At 38.1% G+C, this 20,942-nt stretch overlaps 2 protein-coding genes across 2 annotated transcripts in view; one reads left to right on the top strand and one right to left on the bottom strand.

The window, feature by feature from the left end:
• The window catches only part of ATP10D (ATPase phospholipid transporting 10D (putative)), a 116,443-nt gene extending 103,225 nt beyond the window's left edge, over positions 1–13,218 (top strand). Inside the window, exons 20-23 of the mRNA XM_029234748.1 lie at positions 2,371–2,451; positions 3,653–3,757; positions 7,605–7,792; positions 10,905–13,218. Coding sequence (XP_029090581.1) covers positions 2,371–2,451; positions 3,653–3,757; positions 7,605–7,792; positions 10,905–11,013 — 483 coding nt within the window. The 3' untranslated portion in view covers positions 11,014–13,218. The remainder of the gene's footprint in view (positions 1–2,370; positions 2,452–3,652; positions 3,758–7,604; positions 7,793–10,904) is intronic.
• Positions 12,954–20,942, bottom strand: part of CORIN (corin, serine peptidase) — a 249,374-nt gene continuing 241,385 nt past the window's right edge. The window contains exon 22 of the mRNA XM_029234750.1: positions 12,954–15,304. Within this exon, the coding sequence (XP_029090583.1) occupies positions 15,122–15,304 (183 nt within the window). The 3' untranslated portion in view covers positions 12,954–15,121. The remainder of the gene's footprint in view (positions 15,305–20,942) is intronic.

The raw sequence follows: 20,942 nt of genomic DNA, 5'->3' as shown, positions 1-20,942 counted from the left end.
CCTGAAGACTGTAATTGGTCTTGACCCTTGGAAGAGTTGAGGTCATTGTTTCCTGCTGTTGAACGCTGCTGTCAAGCCTTTGCACACATTGTTCTGTTAAGCTGGCCAGTTTTATAATACGTGGTAAAGCAGGCAGAGTCCCAGCATGTGGCTGTTGATAAAAGGTAATTAATTTCATTGACGTTACCTTCCCGAAGAGTTGTCCTTCCTTTGAACTTGGCCTCCAAACAAGTTCTATTTTATGCTTGGGCCATTTCCTGTCTTTGGTGTCATGAAATATACTTCCCAGGGTTATAGCATCTCTCTCCTTGAAAGGAGATGAGTCTGGAAGGCTGCAGCCAGAAACGTCCCTTTCAAGAAGCAATCGTCTATTACCCATCTCTCATCACCCACACAGCCTTCTTTCCTGGCTTTGACTTCATGTCCAGATTTTCCCTTTCAGTTTCCAGGAGATCCCATGAGTTACTCCCTTCAGCCCTTCATTTATCCATGACCCTTCTCTACCCCTAATTCCCCTTGCTCACATTACTGTGGAGAAAGTGTGCTTGTTAACCTTTTGGCTCTAGGTTTTTTGAGCAACCTCTGTTCCCCCAGAAGCATGAAGCTATATTTTAACTTATCCTGAAATTGTTCTCTCTTGTCCAGTGACATTTTGGTTTTCCCTTTGACTTTGCCACATTTTCTTCCACCATTTGATTGTGCTTCTGCTAAGAGTTTATGGACACTTGGATGAAGAAAGGCAGGTAGAAGATTCCATCATTTCCCATGACAAAATTGTAAAAGAAGCTACAGGGAAAAGTGGACTGGAAATGATGAATCTTCATTGCTTTGATTTTACAGAGGACAAAGAGATAAAAAAGAAAAAAAAAGATGTAGAACTTCTAAGTGTAATCTCTTGAAGGACAGAAGAATTTATATGGAGATGTTGTATATTCATAAAGCTTTAGGAGACAATTCCACATTTTCAAGAAAATTTCAGTTTCTTTTTGCATTTGAAAGGAAATAAGACTATAAACACGTTAAGAAAAGGGAAGACTAGCTCAGGGATATGATACATGTGTTGTCATTTTTGTTCATGGCAGACGTCACTAATACACTGTAGCACTCCATCCTTCCTGCTGGGTCTGAATGGAGCCTCAGAATCCTTTTGCACACACATTACTGTTTGATCAGAATTATCTTTTATTTGAAAACCTGTTTTCAGTCACTTGACTGGTATCTCTACTTGATCTTTCTCTGTTTCTACAAGCTTTTGGTAGGAAGCAGTTTAGCACATGAGAAGTTATATAAGAATAGTTTATTAATCCAACAAATATTTGAGTACCTGCTATGTACCGGGCACTGTTTTAATCACTTGAATAAGAGAGCCCAGGTCCCACTTTATGAAGCTTGCATTCTGTTGAGAGAAACATAAAATCATTAGGTAAACAAATAAGATTATTTCTGATGGTGATGAGAGACTTCTAAGGATGCCATGGTAGTAAATGATTAAGTGGGCATGACTTTTAGACTGGTCTGGGGTCTGTACCTCTATGAGGAAGTGATATTTGAGCTGGGATATGAATAGTGAGGAACTGGTCGTGTGGGAGGTCCAGGAAGAATTTCTGGCAGAGATGACAGCACAGGTGAAGCCCTGAGGAAAGAAGGGATTGGCGTACTTGAGAAATAGGGTGAAGTCTGTGTGTTGGGAGGATGGTGAATGACAGTAAGAACAGGTGGGTGGCCCTGGAGAGCAGGGGCTTCCATGAGCAGACCATGCAGGACCTCCTAGACTGTGGGAAGGAACTTAGATTGTATGGGAAATGCAGTGGAATTCATTGGAGGAATAGGAGGGGGGTCACTTTGATTAATTAGGGAGATGGCATGACCTGATTTACATTTTTTAAAACCATCTGGCTGCTGTGGGAAGATTGGATTAGGGCTAAGAGAGGAAGCAAAGAGGCCAGTTAGATGGCTCTCCCATCATTCATAGAGAGCAGATGGTGAATTGGAATGAAGGGAGTAATGGAAATAAAGGTGGATGGATTGGAGAAGTTTTTGAAACAGTGTTTTCTGATCAATGGGAAATGGAAAATTAGTACTACTATCCTTATTTGAGGTAGGTTTAAGATTGATCCAATGATAAAAGCAATACGAGTTGAAGAAGAGTTCTTTCAGGGTTTTTTTTCCCCCGTGAACTCATCTCATTCAATCATCACCCCCTCATTCTTCCACTACTACTTACAAATCCCACCTGTTTTGTGAATGAGAGAATGAAGGAATAGAGTTTTCTCTCAGAGAAGCAAAAACAAGTACTGGCTTGTGTTGTTCCTTGATCTTGCTTGACTGTTACTAATCTTACTCCCTCCCCAATATCTGTTTCATTTTCAGGCACACTTACCACTCACTTTCTGGATCACCTTGTTGGATGCCTTTTATCAAAGCCTGGTCTGCTTCTTTGTGCCTTACTATGTAAGTCCTTGTTCACTCAAAGGATTTGTTGTTAATCAATGGTACTTCTTTGTACTCTGTCACCAGTATCAGCATATAGAATGGGTATATTAGGGTAGTTTGCTCATATAATCAAGTTGATTATTTACTGACTAAATTATAACACTCCTCCCAAATATGTTAGGTAACGGGTTAAATTTGGAGAGAAGTGCTTAGCTGAGTCCTCTTGCGTCTCTTTTCTAGCCCTGTACTGCTTGATAGTTTTCATCAATGACTTTAAAGTTGAAAGCCTGGCTTATAATTAAATGAGTCAGAATCAGAGAGGCAAAGTCAGAATATGAAAGCTGTTATTAGTGAGTGCTGGGCTAATTCTACCAGGATGACATTCAGAGTATTAAATTTAAGTAAGCTCCCCAAAACTAAAAGAAAAAAAAAATTGTTACACAGGTAAAGAATGGAAGAAATGTGACTAAGCAGAGAATGTGTAAATGAATTTAAAAATTTAGGCCAACACAAAGCAGCACCCCTCCCTGGAAGAAAACACTAATATGATCGTGGATGGTTAACAAAAGTTCAGTAATAAAAAGGGAAAAGGTAATAGTCTCTAAGTTAACAATTTTCATTTTTTATTCCAATAAAATTACTTGAATTTACCCAGCTAGAATATTCTAGGTATACTGCATTTCAAGAGGTATATAGATAAGGCAATCTGAAGTGTATTTAGAAGAGAATGACTTGTAAAATTGTAAAATGAATTGTAAAAGATCAGAAAATTGTGTCATTTGCGGAATCCTTTAAGGACTTTGAAGACATATGCGTATGAGAGGGGTGGATGCTTACTTAACCGAGGTATAAACTCAGGTTAGCCATAGTACCTGCTTCAAAGATTTTCAGCTCTGTTAAGTGGAACATATTTGATCTTTCTCTATACCTCAAAGAGTTGGAAGTATAAGTAAAAGGATCAGGGAAAATGAATTATGATTCAGAATAAAGAGGAATTCCAACCAAAAAGTTCAAAATTTAGATGGCCTGTCTGGGAGAGAGTCAGTCTCTTCTTCTAAAAATGTTCAAGTTTATCCTAAATGATCAGTTACCGGGAACACTGAAGAAAGGGACTCTAGTCCTCACTTGGGTCGTGGAATAGAGTGATGAAAGTGATGATACTGTGCCACTGAGGGTACACAACTCTCCAAGATCACCAACTTTTATTCTCTCTTTGTAGACCTACCAGGGCTCAGACATTGACATCTTTGCATTTGGAAACCCCCTGAACACAGCTGCTCTGTTCATCATTCTCCTCCATCTGGTCATTGAAAGCAAGAGTTTGGTGAGTAGTTTTCCTGCCTCTGAAGTGGCCTGAAACTCATTGGGGGAATTGTCTTCATGCCTACAAGACAAGTGGTCATAAGAAGAGTAATGACTCCAAGGAGTAAGGGTGATCCACGACCACTCTTGTGGATCGTTGAGTGCCGTTATGCTGAGGTTAATGTGCAGCCAGGGAGAGTGGAGAACACGTGCCTGGTCCCCTTGGTGGTATCCACGGTGTGGATGGTTAGTGGAGGTGAGTCAGGCTGGAGAAACAATTACACTTCTATGGACAGCATCCTTCAAGACCAAGCTGTTGCCTTTCAACTAAAAGGAAAACAGGTGTAATGCCGTAATCCTGGTATACTGACTTTTGTAAGTGATGACTGGATGCTTTTCTCATAATACAAAAAAAAAATTTTTCTCCCTCTAGAATTTTTACCATTCATTTCATTTACAACTAGGTCTTTTTGAACTTAGTTGCCAGCTTAATGATAAAGTTAAGTCTTTTCATGAAAATGATTGCACGGGGGCTTCCCTGGTGGCGCAGTGGTTGGGAGTCCGCCTGCCAATGCAGGGGACACGGGTTCGTGCCCCGGTCCGGGAAGATCACACATGCCGCGGAGCGGCTGGGCCCGTGAGCCATGGCTGCTGAGCCTGCGCGTCCGGAGCCTGTGCTCCGCAACGGGAGAGGCCACAGCAGTGAGAGGCCCTCGTACTGCAAAAAAAAAAAAAAAAAAAAATGATTGCAGGGTATCTCTACAGCAAAGCTAAAATGAAGGATTCAGATAAAGAGAGCTTTACTTTAAACCTTTTTCTGCAAGTGAAGAACATCCCACCCATGTCCGGCAAGTAAACTGCCTTAGCACAGACCATATCTTCTGATGGGAGCATTCCTAGTCCACTTTCAGATCCCTGTACTCTACCCAGGTCAAATGTTATTTTAGGTTTCAGCAAAAAGTGCTGCTTCTCCCAAGAGCCCTTCCCTAACCATCCATTTTTTCACACCATCCTCTTGTTTTTATTCATAGTCCTAATAATAACTTATAATTCTTCATTTAATTATGTGATTATACTATTTGTGTTTCTCTTCTACATTAGACTATAATCTCTTTGAGGACAGGGTTCATGTTTATTTTGTTCACCACTGTATACCAGTATCTAGGACAAGAGTGGCACACAGTTTGTGCTCAAAAAATATTTGAATGAATGAATGAGTGATTAAATGACTAACCAGTGTTTGGGGTATATGTAGCATGTTGGTGGTGATGCATTTCAAACAGGAAATAGCTGAATGAGGTTATAGGTTTTTTTTGTTTTTGTTTTTTTGCGGTACGCGGGCCTCTCACCATTGCGGCCTCTCCCGTTGCGGAGCACAGGCTCCGGACGCGCAGGCTCAGTGGCCATGGCTCACGGGCCCAGCCGCTCCGCGGCATGTAGGATCTTCCTGGACCGGGGCACGAACCCGTGTCCCCTGCATCGGCAGGTGGACTCTCAACCACTGTGCCACCAGGGAAGCCCTGAATGAGGTTATAGTTTTAAATGTTATACAAAGTTATAGATTGAGATTATTTATAATTTAAGTAGGGCTGAATATTTTTGACATCACCTGCTTTGCTTATAACCTGCTATAACCAGACCTTACAAGCCTAAAGTGTTGTAAAAGGTTAATATCTGCAAATACGAGATGGGAAGAGTAAAGAGAATTCTAGAACTAAAATATTTGGGGTTGTTTGAATATCTATTGGATTTCATTTTTAAGCAATTATGTAGGTACTTTTGCTACCGCCTAAGGAAGTGTCTGAAGTTCTGACACTGGTTAGTGTTCCAGAGGCTCTAACATGTCAAGCGTCAGTTTGGGTTCAGTGGTTATGAGCAGCAGCAATCTATTTTGACTAACCTGAGCAAATGGAAAAGTTATTCAAAATATATTGAAAATCACGGTAAAACAAACAAACAAAAAAACATCCCGAGGATCCAGAGTGGCTCCAGAGATCAGGGAACAGAAACCAATGGACAGGCTTACCAGGCTGGTACTCTGGTCTGAATTGGCCCCAGTCATTTTCTCTCTGCTCTTGCCTCATTCATTGTGCTCCAGGTTCAGTCCCTGGTGATAGAATTCTGTTTCCTTAGCTCCAGCCATAGGCTTTGGCGAGAGGAGGAATATTTTACCAAGACTGTGCATAGCACTGGGTGTCTTCACTAAGAGAAGGGGAGTGAAAGCTAGGTGCCGAGAACAGTGACTACTCTATAAAGGATGCATCATTAAAGAATTGTTTCTCACACCAGGGAAGGCTAAAGCTCATGGCCTCTGAAGGTCTGTTGTCAGTAAGAGTCAGTCATTCTGAGAATATGAATTGGGTTCCTTCACATTTTTGCGCACCATCCCTTTGCTACCTCTCCCACCTCCCTGTCAGTTTTTACCCAGCGTCCCTTGACTTTCACTGCATCCATTTATTTAAACGAGTCAACTCCATCAAGTCACATCTCACTTGCCAAAAGTGCTTCTTAAAGGAAAAAAAATTCAGGGCTCAGTGGGAAGCAAGAGCATTTGAGGAAAAAAAAAAAATCGGGCCAACATTTTCTGAGCATTTTGTGTATCTTTATAAAACATGAGCAGCCTTTGTGACTCCTGTGAAGCTATCTACCCTGGAGAAATACTTTGCAAGGTTAAGAGGAAAATGGAGAATATTGGGTCTTGTTTGAGAATTATAGCCCTAGAGAATGAAAATGATTAACAAAAGCAGTCTTCCCCCAAAAGAGTAATACAGACCACCATGGTATACACAGTGAGTTTAGGTGGGCTGTACACTGCATTAAATAACACTGACTACTGTACAACATGAAGGTGATTCTCTCATACTTCAGATTATGTCAAAGAAGAATTCTGTTTGGAGCTGTTACTTTTTCTCGCGATAACTGTTGCTCATTTCCCTTTGTAACAAAGACAGATCAGACCCCAGACTCATCACTGTTATGACAGGTAATGCTGATATTACATTTAAGGTAGTGGTCTGCTTTTCTTTGTAAATAAACTTACTTAATTAGATAGCCAGTTTACAGAAAAATTAAAAAAAATAATAATGCAAGCTCTATGTAGATATGAAGGTGGATAGGTTATAGTGTGATATACAGAGATTTATTTCTTGCTCATGTAAAGTTACTAAGGTTCCAGACAGCTCTAGAGAAATTATCCTCTGAGAGGTGGCTCAGTGGCCCAAGCTGTGTCTCGTAGCTGTACCACCTGGAATTATCCCCAAGAAGAACTTCTTGGTCAAACGTGGAAGGAAAGGAGACAGTATGGAGAATTGCACACCAGCTCTTCCACGCTTCTAACCAGAAAGTTTTGCACATCCCTTCCATTCACGTTTCATCAGTCAAAGCAAGACATGTGGCCATGCTTAATTTCAAGGGGGTGGGGAAATGCAATCCTCCCAAGTGCTTATTAGAGGAAGAGAATGAGAATATTGGTGAGCAACAGTAATGTCTACCACCTACTTAAATGGATAAAGTTTGAGGTTCACTGGATTAAGCTATTATCTTAAAGAAGAAGTAGACCAGTAAGTGACTATATGGAAAAATAAGGAGAAAACCTAACACCTCATGGTGCATGGACAATACAAAGTAAACTAGGCACCAGAGTTACTTTTTGGTATTTGACATAGTTTTATAGAACTTAAACACTGGTATGAGCGATTCACAAAAGGTGCTCTTGCCTTCTCGCTTCAATATTTTGTGTGTTGTTCACTAAGGTTTGTTACACCATTCACCCACTGCTTGGAATGTGATGTCTCTTCAACAGAGCAGATTTTGCCAGGCTGCAAAGTTATCAGAGCGTGTTCATCTCCTCTGCTTTTCTTATCTTGCAGACTTGGATCCACATGCTGGTCATCGTTGGGAGCATCTTGTCTTATTTTTTCTTCGCCTTGGTTTTTGGAGCCATGTGTGTAACGTGCAACCCACCATCCAACCCCTATTGGATTATGCAGGAGCACGTGCTGGATCCAGTGTTCTACTTAGTTTGTGTTCTCACAACCTGTGTTGCTCTTCTGCCCAGGTATGGTGTTTACTTTATCATCAAGAGAGTAAGTGAAGTCATAGGCTTAGAATTCAAGCGACTGCTAAGAATAGACAGTAGACCATCCTGTTTTGTAGTGGAAAAGTCAGTCTGTACTAGTTAAAGTATTGGTTTTAACTCTTTTGCCGGGGAACAGAAGTGGCTTAAGCAAATGAAAAAATTTATTTCTCTCTCAAGGAAAATCCTAGTCTGGTTGATAGTCCACAGGGATAGGGCAGCTTTGCTTCACAAAGGTATTCGAGGACCTAGATCCTTTCCTTTCCTCTTTTTCTTCTGCCGTCTCCCAAGGGCGTTGCCCTCATCTGCGTGATTAAAGATGACTCACCACCAGCACATCCAGGCCCTGGGTCCCTGCATCCCTGCATCTCCGCCTGCAGGAGGGAGAAAGAGAAGATGGAAGGCATGCAGCTTTCCATCTTTCTTCTTTTTTATTCTTTTTTGTATTGTCATGACCCAGATGTGGTACACATCATTGGTCATATCCCATTAACTAGAACCTGGGTGTGTAGACTCTGAGTGGCTAAAATCTGGGGGCTTCTAAAACGAAGAATGGGTACTGAGGGACACGTATCTCTGCTACGATCTATAAACACTGAAAACTTACCTCCCTTCTCTGACTTCAGTTTCTTTCCCATTTTAGTTTAACTTGATTTCTCATATCGTATGGGATGGAAATGGCTAAGAAGTATGCATGGGTTTCTAATCTATAGATTTCTTGAACTCTTTAGAGTTCTGCCCCTTTATAGTTTTATAAAATCTATCTGTTTAGCTGAAAACACTATAGCAAATAGCTGTTCTACCTTTTTAAACACGATATGAACGTCAAATGGTGATTCAATATTATTCTCTAACAGGGTTGACAAATTGGCTCACAGGCCAAATCTGACCCACTGCCTGTTTTTGTAAAGTTTTATTGGAACATAGACATACTCACTAATTTAAATATTGGCTATGGCTGCTTTTGCACTACAACAGCAGAGCTGAACAGTTCCAACAGAGACTATTTGGCTCACAAAACCTGAGATTTTACTGTCTGGTCCATTGGACAAAAGTTTGCCAACCCCAGTCTGTAACACAATCATAAGGCACAATGGGCACAAATCCTTAGTTGCTAAAAGACATCCATTCTAGAAATGCATAAGAAAAACCCACCTGAGTCATTCTGTGGTGGTTACAGTTGTATACTTAATATCACTGGTAAACTGAGATGGTTCTGTAGTGTTCACTGTTATTACCAGCTTTCAGATTAAAAACTGACAAGATCAACTTTTAGAATTTATGAAGAAACAATTACTTTTAAGTTATAGCCTGAAATTTTTCTTCAAGAGCATTAATGGTGCAATTTTATCTAATACTGTTGTGGCGAGCTGAAAAAACTGACCCCTAAAATACATCTGTGTCCTAATCCCTGGAACCTGGTGAATGTTTTATTTATTTAGCGAAAAAAGGAATTTGCAGATGTGATTAAGGATCTTGAGATGGGGAGATTATCTGGCTGGGCCCAAAATGCCCTCACAAGTGTCTTTATCAGAGAGAGGCAGGGTGAGATTTGACACTGACAGAAAAGGAGAAAGCACTTTGACCATGGTAGCAGAGATCTCTTGGTCACAAGCCAAGGAATGCCTGCAGCCACCACAAGCCAGAAGGAGCAAGGAATGAGTTCTCCCCTAGAGCCTCCAGGGGGAGCATGGCCTTTCCAACACCTTGATTTTGTTTCCATGAAACTGATTTCAGAATTCTTGGCCTTCAGAACTGTGAGAGAATAAGGTTCTGTTATTCTAAGCCAGCACATTTATGGTAATTTGTTACAGCAGCTATAGGAAACTAATACAGACTTTGGTATCAGAAAGGTGGGTGCTGCTGTAACAAATACCTAAAAGTGTGAAATAGACTTTGAAATTAGATAACGGGCAGAGCCTGGAAGAATTTTGAGGCACATAATAGAAACATACTAGACTCCCTTAAACAGACTGTCAATAGAAGTATGGACATTACAGTGTCTGCTGGTGAAAATTCAGAAGCAAGGAGGAAGCATGGGCAGAGAGAGCCATATCATCTTGGAAAACACGTAAATGATCATAAATAGAATGTTGCTAGAAATATGAACATTAAAGGCACTGCTGGTGAGGTCTCAGAAGGAAAGGAGAAACATGTTATTGGAAATTGGAGGAAAGGGGATCTTTGCAATATCGTGGCAAAAAACTTAGCTGAATTGTGTTCTACTGTTATGTGGAAAGCAGAATTTTTAAGTGATGAACTTGGATGTTTAGCTGAGGAGTTTTCTAAGCAAATTTTTGAAGGTTTGGTCTGGTTTCTTCTTGCTGCTTACAGGAAAATGTGAGAGAAAAGAGACTGAGGGAAGTACTATTAATCCCAAAGGAACTAGATTTAGAAAATTCTCAGCCTATCCAGATTTCAAATTTGCTAAAATTAGGAGATTGGCTGTTGGGAGTATGCTCTGGAGAGAAGGCCCAGAGTGTGGCTGGACAGCCTTTGCTACTGCTGAAGAGATTAGGTATGTGACTCATGGATCCTCTTAGCCATCTCAGCAGTCACCAAGGAAGGAGATGGGATATACAGGAAAGATCTGTGGAGGACCCTCTTATCTAATGGTGTAAATACCCATGACATACATTGGAGACTCACAAGGTTTTTGTGAATGCTATATAGCAGCATACATACTGTCAGCTTGGACTGAAAGGGACAAGTTTGTGGTAATTTGCTGCAATAGCCATAGGAAACTAATAGCTAGCATTTAAAAAAATACTCACTTACTGTGTGCCAATGCTTGGCCTGCTTTATATGTATTATCTCATTTAACTTAACATTAAGGCTGTAGCGCTATTGGTATCTCTACTTTTACAGTTTTTATTTTTTATTTATTTGACAATCAGGAACTCACCATTTTCTCAGTGTTTCACAAATACTAATTTAATATTGTTATATTTTCCATTTTATAATTCACTTATTCTCCCCCTTTACCTCAAGAAGGGTCATCAGACCCTTCTACTTTTTCTAATTGGTGAGTACTTTTTGTGTCGCATAATGCATTTGAGGTGAATGTAATTCTGTGATGCTTTTTGTAACCTAGGTTTATATACAGAGTTCTTCAGGGATCCCTGTTCCCATCTCCAATTCTGAGGGCGAAACACTTTGACAGACTGCCTGCAGAGGACAGGACTGAAGCTCTCAAGAAGTGAAAAGGGGCTGGAAAGATGGATCAGTTGACATCTAAGTATTCTGACCACTCCACTGTTAAGTCAGAGAGAATACCCATTTCTGACCCTTCTGCCGTCTTTGCAGTGATGTCGGCAACTTCTTGTGCTGTTGAGCAAGGGAATTTGTGAAACTGCTTTAGACTCAGACTACTCTGAAAATAAGGCCTCAGGGATGGCTGGACCCTCAAAGGATTAAAAGAGCAGAATACCCTCCTTGGAGTTGCAAGTAGTCCTTCAAGTTTGGAAGAGGGCCTTTGAAGAGGTTCCTCTACCAAACCAGCATGACTTGGATTTTTCCTTAAGGGACAAGAACATTTTACTGGGCTTGGAAAAGCCAATGTGATGACCTTTACTGTATGTTTGTAGACATTTGTAAAGGAGGTTAGAGTTTGACCTGAACAGAGTTTAGAGAAGTGAAATATTTAATTCAGAATCAAATGCTTTTAGGAAATTTTTGGATTTTGTAAAAGCATTTTAATTGTTCTAGACATGCAAATATTTTCAAGGGAATTCATTTGAGACATATATTTATTTTACCATCTGCTCATTTCAGTGTTCTCCTGAGGTGGAAGGCTTCACTGGTAAGGGGCAGCAGGGATGCCAGAGTTCCATGGAGATGTGTTCTTCTCTCTGCTTCCTGTCAACAGAAGACTTTTTATGAGGTATACCTCTGTGCAGATGTTTTCAATTGGGAAACAGAGGCCATAGGTAAGGAATACAAAATCAGCTGAGTCTAGGGGCCCTTTGTCAATTTCCCATATTCTAAAACTGACGATAGCCTAATCAAAATGAGACGATCAATTTCAGAACAGTCTTAGGGAGATCATTTGAGGGTTTATAGTCTTTACAATACCCTACAACTTTTCTGCTTTTGCAACCTCTAAAAATGAGATATTATGGAACTGACACTAATACAGGTGGTTCTCAGGAGGATTCCATGAGGTTCTTAGATTTGTTTTTTAATACATTTTAGGACAAGAATGTCTATATAAAGTTAATTGCTGTTGCAAATCATGTATGCTGGTTTTAGTTGGAACAAAGAAACTAGTTTCTACCAAAACTGTCAGGTATTATTTTAAGATTGTATATTCTTGTTGAGTTCTTTTAAAAGTCTATATCTGTCCATCTGAAAATTGTCAGCCACCCAGAATTTCCTTCTTGAAATTTCCATGCTAATGTTCCATGTCTATATGAAGCTCTTCTTAATGACTATTCAAGTATTATGCTCAGGGCTTAATCTTCTACCTGCTACCTACTGTCCTGGTCTGACATTTTTTGTAGCCTTCTGATGTTATTGCAAGTGGTCTTTTATACAGACTGATTTCTAGAATATTCAAAATCCCATATGGCTAATGGAGGTAGCTTTCTTCTTTCTTAAGATTTTTTAAAAATAAACTGTTTAATAAATAACATATACAAAAAGCTGTCATTGCTCCTATACATACTCACCAAATCCAACAGTAATTGGTACCAGAGCTTAGAAGGAAAATCCCAAAGCACACCTTTTACCAGAATACTGTTTTGACCTTTTCTTACATGGAAAAGTCAGTGATCCTCATAGCAGCTGGCATTCATTCCTTGAGATCATCATCTTCCGATAAATAAAAATTAAGAGATATATTCACTTGCAAATAAAAGATTAGAATCTAAGGATAAAAAGACTGAGTCCAAAAGACTAAGAGAAAAGGTCAATCTCCAGGATGTAAAGTATCTGTACACATGAGTAGAGGAAAGTCTTGAGTCTTCATGTTATGGGTCTACAATCTCTTATCCACAATTCCACAGTCTCAAGAACTCTGAAAACTGAAAAAGTTTTCATAAATTAGGCACAAATTCAATGTGTTAAACAGATGTAAGGCTATTTATTTATTTAATGTAATTATTCATATATTTTGCTATGAAAATATTAGTAGATTTTATACTGGGTGCTAAACGTTGTAATATTATGCTTTTTAAATTTTTTAAAATTCTGGATTCTGAAACATTTCTGGCCCTCAGGCAAAAGAGATTTGGGATCTGTATGAAGCCTTTAAAGGGTCTTATCTACAATAACTCTTTTACACAAAGTTACCCAAGCTGATGTGGTCTGTTGCATTTCGGTATTCAGTGTATTTCACCAAATTTGGGGGAGCCCAAATCTGCTCCTAGTAGCCCAAAAAAAAAAAAAAAAAAAAAAAATTAACAGTATACATGTGAGATACAATTTTACCCATAAAGATTTATAAAAAGAATTGGATCAGATTCCCAAAATGTGCTCTAGACATGAAAGATCCTTGCCTTCTTATCAGGGCTGAACTTTTCCTTGGACCCTCAATGGGTTATTGGAGACTGCTAGCAACCTCTCATTTCAGACTAATCAAAGAGCCATCTTCCATCTAAAATAAAAGAGTATGTTCCTGGGGGAGTGAGATATAAGACAAGAAAATTTTGATTGGTGGGAAACTGGGTGCCAACTATAATAGTGGGAGGCACTGTTTTCTGGGGCTTGCTCCATGTTTTATATCCATAAAAAGAAAAGATTATACCATTTTATTTGTATTAAGAGTTACTTAAAGTAAGTACAATATGTATATTTCACTGAACATAAGTTGAGCATATGTTGTTACATTACGTACCTATAAGTATAACAAAACTGACATATGTTCTTAAACTTTCATACAGTTGCGACCACAATTCGGTTGCCGGATTTTACATTCTCAATAGGTTTATATAAACTACAGAACAAGAGATGAATAATGTGGAAAGTGTCAAGACAACTTTTCGAATGTCACCTACGCACACATATAGAAAAGAGTACAAAAAAGACACATATAAAATTGCAGTTAGTCTCTGGGGAATGCTGAGGCAGCCCAGGTTGCTGGTGGAGGGAATCCTACTTGTTCAAAAGGCATTTGGATGTTGCAAAATGGATGCCTGACTAATTTAAGTAGGTGCATGTGAAGATTTGTGTTTTGAAGTTTTTTGCGGGGAAAAAATACTGTAACCACTAATTACTTCAAAATTGATGTGTGTAAAGTGGCCTAGTGCTTAAAAGCATCTTTAAATTTTTGTTTTAATTATCAATGGGAAGAAATGGCAACACCAGAAATTAAACATCTTTCAAGGACAATTACAAAATGTTTTTCTCCGTGCAAAGTTTTACTGTGCTTTCAGATACATTTCTGTGACTTTATTGGTATGGACAAACACAAGAAAATTGGAAAATACTTAATTAGGGGTGGGGTGCAATTTTCTTTTGAAAAGATTGCATCTCTCTACTCTAAAGCAAATCCTCCTATAGCAAAGTTTAATCTCAACTTCATTGTCACATAGGCAGAATGAAATATTTCCCACAGGTATTTTCCTAGTTGTCGAAATCTCAATTGGCTAAGTGATACACAGTGAACAAACCCCAGCTCTAGGAAGGTTCTTTGGAGACTTTCTGTAAAATTACAATCTTGATTTAACTTCAGAATGGGCAGTCCAAGCATGTCAAGTGCTAATATTGATGTCAAAAGAGCTTTGTGCTCAATGTGATTTGCTATTTCAGCTACCTAAATGGATGCTCTGTCTTTCATAAGTTCTCAGCATTATGCAAACTTTAGAAGAGTAATAGTAAATAACTGAAGCATGTAAATTATCTTGGCTTTTAATAAATCAAAAGCAAGTCTCTGATGTTAATATTGTAATTTGCTATTATGCTCTTGTGCTTGAGAAACAAAAGCTGGCAAAGATTAGTCATCCTGGATCTCAATGTCCTTTTTGTGACTGGACAAAAGGGAACTTTCTCTAACCTGTTACACTCTTCTCTTTCCAGAGTTGATCATTTCATGTTATAGTTAAGGTTAGGCCTGCCCGGCAAAAGAACAAACTCTGTTTTGCTCTGGGTTTTAAAAGATTTTCATTCAACTTGATGCAAAAGAAAAATAGAATTAAAAAAAAAAAAGCTGCATAAAATTAGACCAAGACAAACATGAACATTTGCAGTGCACTGTGGAGCGTTACTGTCCATGAAAGTGCTTCCACACAGCTCTCTGCAGGAAGTCCTCCACTATCGAGAAGGCTATTTGCTCTGAGTGTCGCTGGTAAAAGCCTCTGATCATCTTTGGAATTAGTTTAGGAAAAAGGCGTGGATGTATATTTGTCTTTCAATCCATTTGACAAAGTATGTCACGTTGCTATAAACTCCAGGTCCCAGGACTTTGGAAAAGCAGACAGAGCCCCATGAAGTTAAGCCAAATAATGTCCACTGTCCTCCAGGCCGCTCACAGACCAGAGGCCCACCACTGTCACCCTGTAATGAAGAGCAGTGGACGTTAGTCACTGGTATGTCAGAGACCTCACGGTGTCCATGCTATCCTGAGGGTAAAATAAAGCCAAACCCAGTTTAACCAATATCCTGAAAAATTTCAGCAAAGCTCTCATTGTCAACCTGAGAGCTTTCCACTACATAAACAGAACTTTCAGATGAACATTTTAAATCTTGATCTTTAAAAGAATAGAAATGACTTGGGAAAGGACTATATTCTTTTTTTCCAGGAAATCAGAGGACTTTTTGTCATTTCCTGCACTTAATGAAAATATCAAACTTTTTAATTTAGCGTATCAGAACTGAGTCTCTCATAATTGATTTCATTCTTTAATTTTGATCCATTTTATAAATGTAGAACATACCCAAAATGGAACATTCAAGGATAGTTTTCCCACAAAAAGTGCTAGAAAAATACTCTAAAATAATTCATTACTTTCAAGATTCTTGCTATGTGAATGAATGTATTAAGTAAGACCATTTACTGTATTTAATAGAAAAAAATTAGCATGCTTAAACAGAAAATACCACATAAGAATTAATTATAGTAAAACATTATTTATAACCTACATTTTATTTCACATGCATAGTAGTGGTTTTCTTTCTTGATATTTAAGTTTAGGTGTTGCAGGTGAGTTTTACTGTTTTTTCGTCCACATATAATTAACAGAAAAACACTATGGCTTTAAAAATGCTAATGTTTGCTACATCTGAAAAGATGAGAATGAGAGATGTATTCCGCATGGCCTCAAAAGAGAAGGATTGATACCCTAGAAAATAAGTAAGTATGTGGACTCATGACAGAAATTTACAAATACTCCTTGCCCTGCAAGAATTTCAAACTTGTAAGTACATCTGTGGTCCTCCTACTTTGTAATGTCGGGGAATAGTAGAAATCATGTTTATTGATGCTCTTCTAAACACTTTCCCTGTATTCATTTAATCCTCATGAAATCCCTACAGGTTAATAATAATAATTTACATGTTATTCCTTATATAATTATTTAAATATATAATAATAATTATAACTTATATCTACTTTGGAGATGATAAAACTGAAGCACAGTTTTATAACTTGTTCATTAGCAGAGCAACGAGTTAAACCCAGGCAGTCTGGTACATGACTCCAACTTTATAACTACTAGGTTATCTTGTTTCTTAGAAATGCTACTGAACACAACTGCTATTAAAACAAAATTGACTTTGATTGTGCTGTATGCTTTTGTAGAAGTGGTGATCTGGTTTTTTTTAATTGAAGTTTAGTTGACTTAGAATATTGTGTTAGTTTCAGGTGTACAGCAAAGTGATTCAGTTACATATTTCTTCAGACTATTTTCCATTATAGGTTAATACAAGATATTGAATATAGTTCCCTGCACTATACAGTAAATCCTTGTTGCTTATCTACTTTATGTATTGTAGTTTTTTAGTGCCATACTCCTAATTTATCCCTTCCCCCCTCCCTTTCCCCTTTGGTAACTATAAGTTTGTTTACTATGTCTGTGAGTCTGTTTCTATTTTATATGTAGATCCATTTGTATTATTTTTTAGATTTCACATGTAAGTGATATCATATAATATTTGTTTTTCTTGGACTTCACTAAGTATACTATTCTCTAGGTCCATCCATGTTGCTGCAAATGGAATTCTTTCTTTCTTTTTTTGGCTGAGTAATATTCCATTGTACCACATCTTCTTAAGCCAATCAGGTGTTGGTGGGCACTTGGGTTGTTTCTATGTCTTAGTTATTGTAAATAGTGCTGCTATGAACAATGGGGTGCATATATCTTTTCAAATTAGGGTTTTCATCTTTTCCAGATAATATGCCCAGGAGAGGGATTGCTGGATCATATGGTAACTATATTTTTAGTTTCTTAAGGAAGCTCTGTATTCTTTTCTATACTGGCTACACCAATTTACATTCCCACCAACAGTGTAGAAGGGTTCCCTTTTCTCCACACCCTCTCCAGCATTTATTATTTGCAGACTTTTTGATGATAGCCAGTCTGACCAGTGTGAGGTGATACATCATTATGGTTTTGATTTGTATTTCCCTAATAATTAGTGGTGTTAAGCACCTTCTCATGTGCCTGTTGACCATCTATATGTCGTTTTTGGAGAAATGTCTATTTAGGTTTTCTGCCCATTGGGTTGTTTTTTCAATATTGAATTGTATGAGCTGTTTGTATATTTTGGATATTAACCCCTTGTCAGTCACATCATTTGCAAATATTTCCTCCCATTCTGTATGTTGTCTTTTTGTTTTGTTGATGGTTTCCTTTGATGTGCAAAAGCTTTAGGTTTGATTAGGTCCCATTTGTTTATTTTTGCTTTTATTTCTTTTGCCTTGGGAGACTGATCTAAGAAAATCTTGCTACAATTTATGGCAGAGAATGTTTTGCCTATGTAATCTTCTACAAGTTTCATGGTATGTCTTACATTTAGTTCTTTAAACCACTTTGAATTTATTTTTCTATAAGGTATGATTTACATGTAGCTGTCCAGCTTTCCCAACACCACGTTTTGAAGAGATTGTCTTTTCTGCACTGTATTCTTGCCTCCTTTGTCATAGATTAATTGACCATAAGTGTTTGGGTTTATTTCTGGCCTCTCTGTCCTGTTCCATTGATCCATATGTCTGTCTTTGTGCCAATATCAAGCTATTTTGATTACTGTAACTTTGTAGTATAGTCTGAAGTCTGGAAGGGTTATGCCTCCAAGCTTTGTTCTTTTTCCTCAGGATTGCTTTGGCAATTCTGGGTCTTTTGTGGTTCCACGTAAATTTTAGGTTTACTTGTTCTAGTTATGTAAAAAAAAAAAATGTCATGGTATTTTGACAGGGATTGCATTAAATCTGTAGATTGCTTTGGGTAGTATGGCCAGTTTAATAATACTAATTCTTCCAATCCAAGAGCATGGGATATCTTTCCATTTCCTTGAATCATCTTCAGTTGCCTTTACAATGTTTTATAGTTTTTAGTATAAAGGTCTTTTACTTCATTGGTTAAATTCATTCCTGGGTATTTTTTTATGTGATTTTAAAAAGGATTTTTAAATTTTCTTTATGATATTTCAGTTAGTGTAAAGAAATGCAACAGATTTCTGTATATTAATCTTGTATTCTGCTACCTTGCTGAATTCATTTATTAGTTCTAATAGTTTTTGTGTGGAGACTTTAGGATTCTCTATATAGAGTATCATGTCATCTGTAAATAGTGACAGTTTTCTCTCTTTCCCTCCAACTTGGATACTTTTTATTTCTTTTTCCTGTATGATTGCTGTGGCTAGGACTTCCAATACTGTTTTGAATAGAAGTGGTGAGAGTGGGCACCCTTGTCTTGTTCCTGAGTTTAGCAGGAAGGTTTTCAGCTTTTCAGCATTATTATGTTGGCTGTAGGTTTGTCACAAATGGCTTTTATTATGTTGAGATATGTTCCCTCTGTACCCACTTTGGTGAGAATTTTTATCATGAATAGATGTTGAATTTTTTCAAATGTTTTCTCTGCATCTATTGAGATGATCATGTGCTTTGTCTTTCCTTTTGTTAATCTGGCACATTACACTGATACATTTTTCATCCATATTCATCAAATATATTGACCTGTAATTTTCTTTTTTTGTAGTGTCTTTGTCTGATTTTGGTATCAGGGTGATGGTGGCTTCATGGAGTGACTCTGGGAGTTTTCCCTCCTTTTCAATTTTTTGGCATAATTTGAGAAGGATGGGTATAAGTTTTTCTTTGTATGTTTGGTAGAATTCCCCAGTGAAGCCATCAGGTCCTGGACTTTTGTTTGCAGGGAGTTTTGTTTTGTTTTCTTTTACAGATTCGATTTCACTTACAGTGCTCAGTCTGTTTAAATTACCTGTTTCTTCTTGATTCTGTTTTGGTGGGCTGTATGTGTCTAGAAACTTGTCCATTTCTTTTAGATTGTCCAATTAGTTGGCATATAACTTTTCATAGTATTTTTTTTTGTATTTCTGTGTTATTAGTTGTTATTTCTCCTCTTTCATTTCTTATTTTGTTTATTTGGATCCTGTGTTTTCTTCTTGGTGGGCCTGGCTAGAAGTTTGTTGAGTTTATCTTTTCAAAAAACCTGGTCTTGATTTTATTGATCTTTTCTATTGTTTTTTTAATCTCTATTTTATTTCTTCTATAATCTTTATTATTTCCTTCCTTCTGCTGTCAGTTTGTTTTTGTTCTTATTATTCTAATTTATTTAGCTAGTAGGTTAGGTTGTTTGAGATTTTTCTTATCTCTTGAGGAAGGCCTTATTGCTATGAACTTCCCTATTAGAGCTGCTTTTGCTGCATCCCATAGATTTTGTAAGGTTTTGTTCTCATTTTCCAATTTTCCGATTTCTTATTTGATTTCATCATTGATCCATTGGTTTTTTTAGTGGCATGTTGTTTAGGCTCCATGTATTCACTCTTTTCCTGTTTTTATTTCTCTGGTAGTTTCATACCATTGTGGTCAGGAAAAATGCTTGAAATGATTTCTAAATTTGTTGAGGCTTGTTTTGTGACCTAGTATGTGGTCTGTCCTGGAGAATGTTCCATGTGTGCTTGAAAACAAGTACAACTGGTCTGTTGTGTCATTTAGGACCACTGTTGCCTTACTGGTTTTCTGTCTGGATGATCTGTCCATTGATGTCACTGGGGTGTTAAAATCTCCTACTATTATTGTATTCCAGTCAGTTTCTCCCTTTATGTCTATTAGTATTTCTTTTACATATTTAGGTGCTCCTGTATTGGGTGCATATATGTTAATCAGTATAATAGCCTCTTTTAGTATTGATCCCTTTATCATATGATACACTTCTTTATCTTTCTTTATGGCCTTTGTTTTAAAGTCTATTTTGTCTAAGTATTTCTACCCCGGCTTTCTTATTATTTCAATTTTCATGAAATATTTTTTCCATCCCCTCACTTTCAGTCTGTTTGTCTTTCACCCTAAAGTGAGACATTTTTAGGCAGCATATTGTAGGTTCATGTTTTTTATTCAATGTATCATTCTGTATTTTGATTGGATCATTTACTCCATTGACATTTAAGGTAATAATTGACATGGGAGGAGACAAGATGGTGGAGTAGAAGAAATTGAGCTCACCTCCTCTCACAAAAACACCAAAATCACAACCACCAATAGAAAAGACTGGAACCTAGCAAACAAGATATTCTACATCCAAAGACAAAGAAGAAGCCGCAACAAGATGGTAGGAGGGGCACATTTGCAGTAAAATCAAATCCCATATGCACTGGGTGGGTGACCCAAAAACTGGAAAATAATTATTATATCACAGAGGTTCTCCCACAGGAGTGAGTTCTGAGCCCCACATCAGGCTCCCCAGCCTGGGGATCTGGAATCAGGAGGAGGAGAGCCCAGATCATTTGGCTTTGAAGGCCAGCAGTGCATGAGAAGGCCTTCAAAGTGCAGGAGCTCCACAGGACTGGGGAAAAAAGAGACTCCACTCTTGGAGGGCACACACAAGGTTTCACGTGCACTGGGATCCAGGGCAAAGAAGTGACTCAATAAGAGCCTGGGCCAGACCTACCTGTGTATCTTGGAGGGTCTCCTGGGGAGGTGGGGGTCGGCTTTGGCTCACTGGGGGCAAGGACACTGGTG

The sequence above is a fragment of the Monodon monoceros genome, unplaced genomic scaffold (assembly GCF_005190385.1).
Source record: "Monodon monoceros isolate NGI ecotype Baffin Bay Population unplaced genomic scaffold, NGI_Narwhal_1 Super_Scaffold_20, whole genome shotgun sequence".
NCBI lineage: Eukaryota > Metazoa > Chordata > Mammalia > Artiodactyla > Monodontidae > Monodon > Monodon monoceros.
This window is presented reverse-complemented; position numbering and strand designations above follow the sequence as displayed.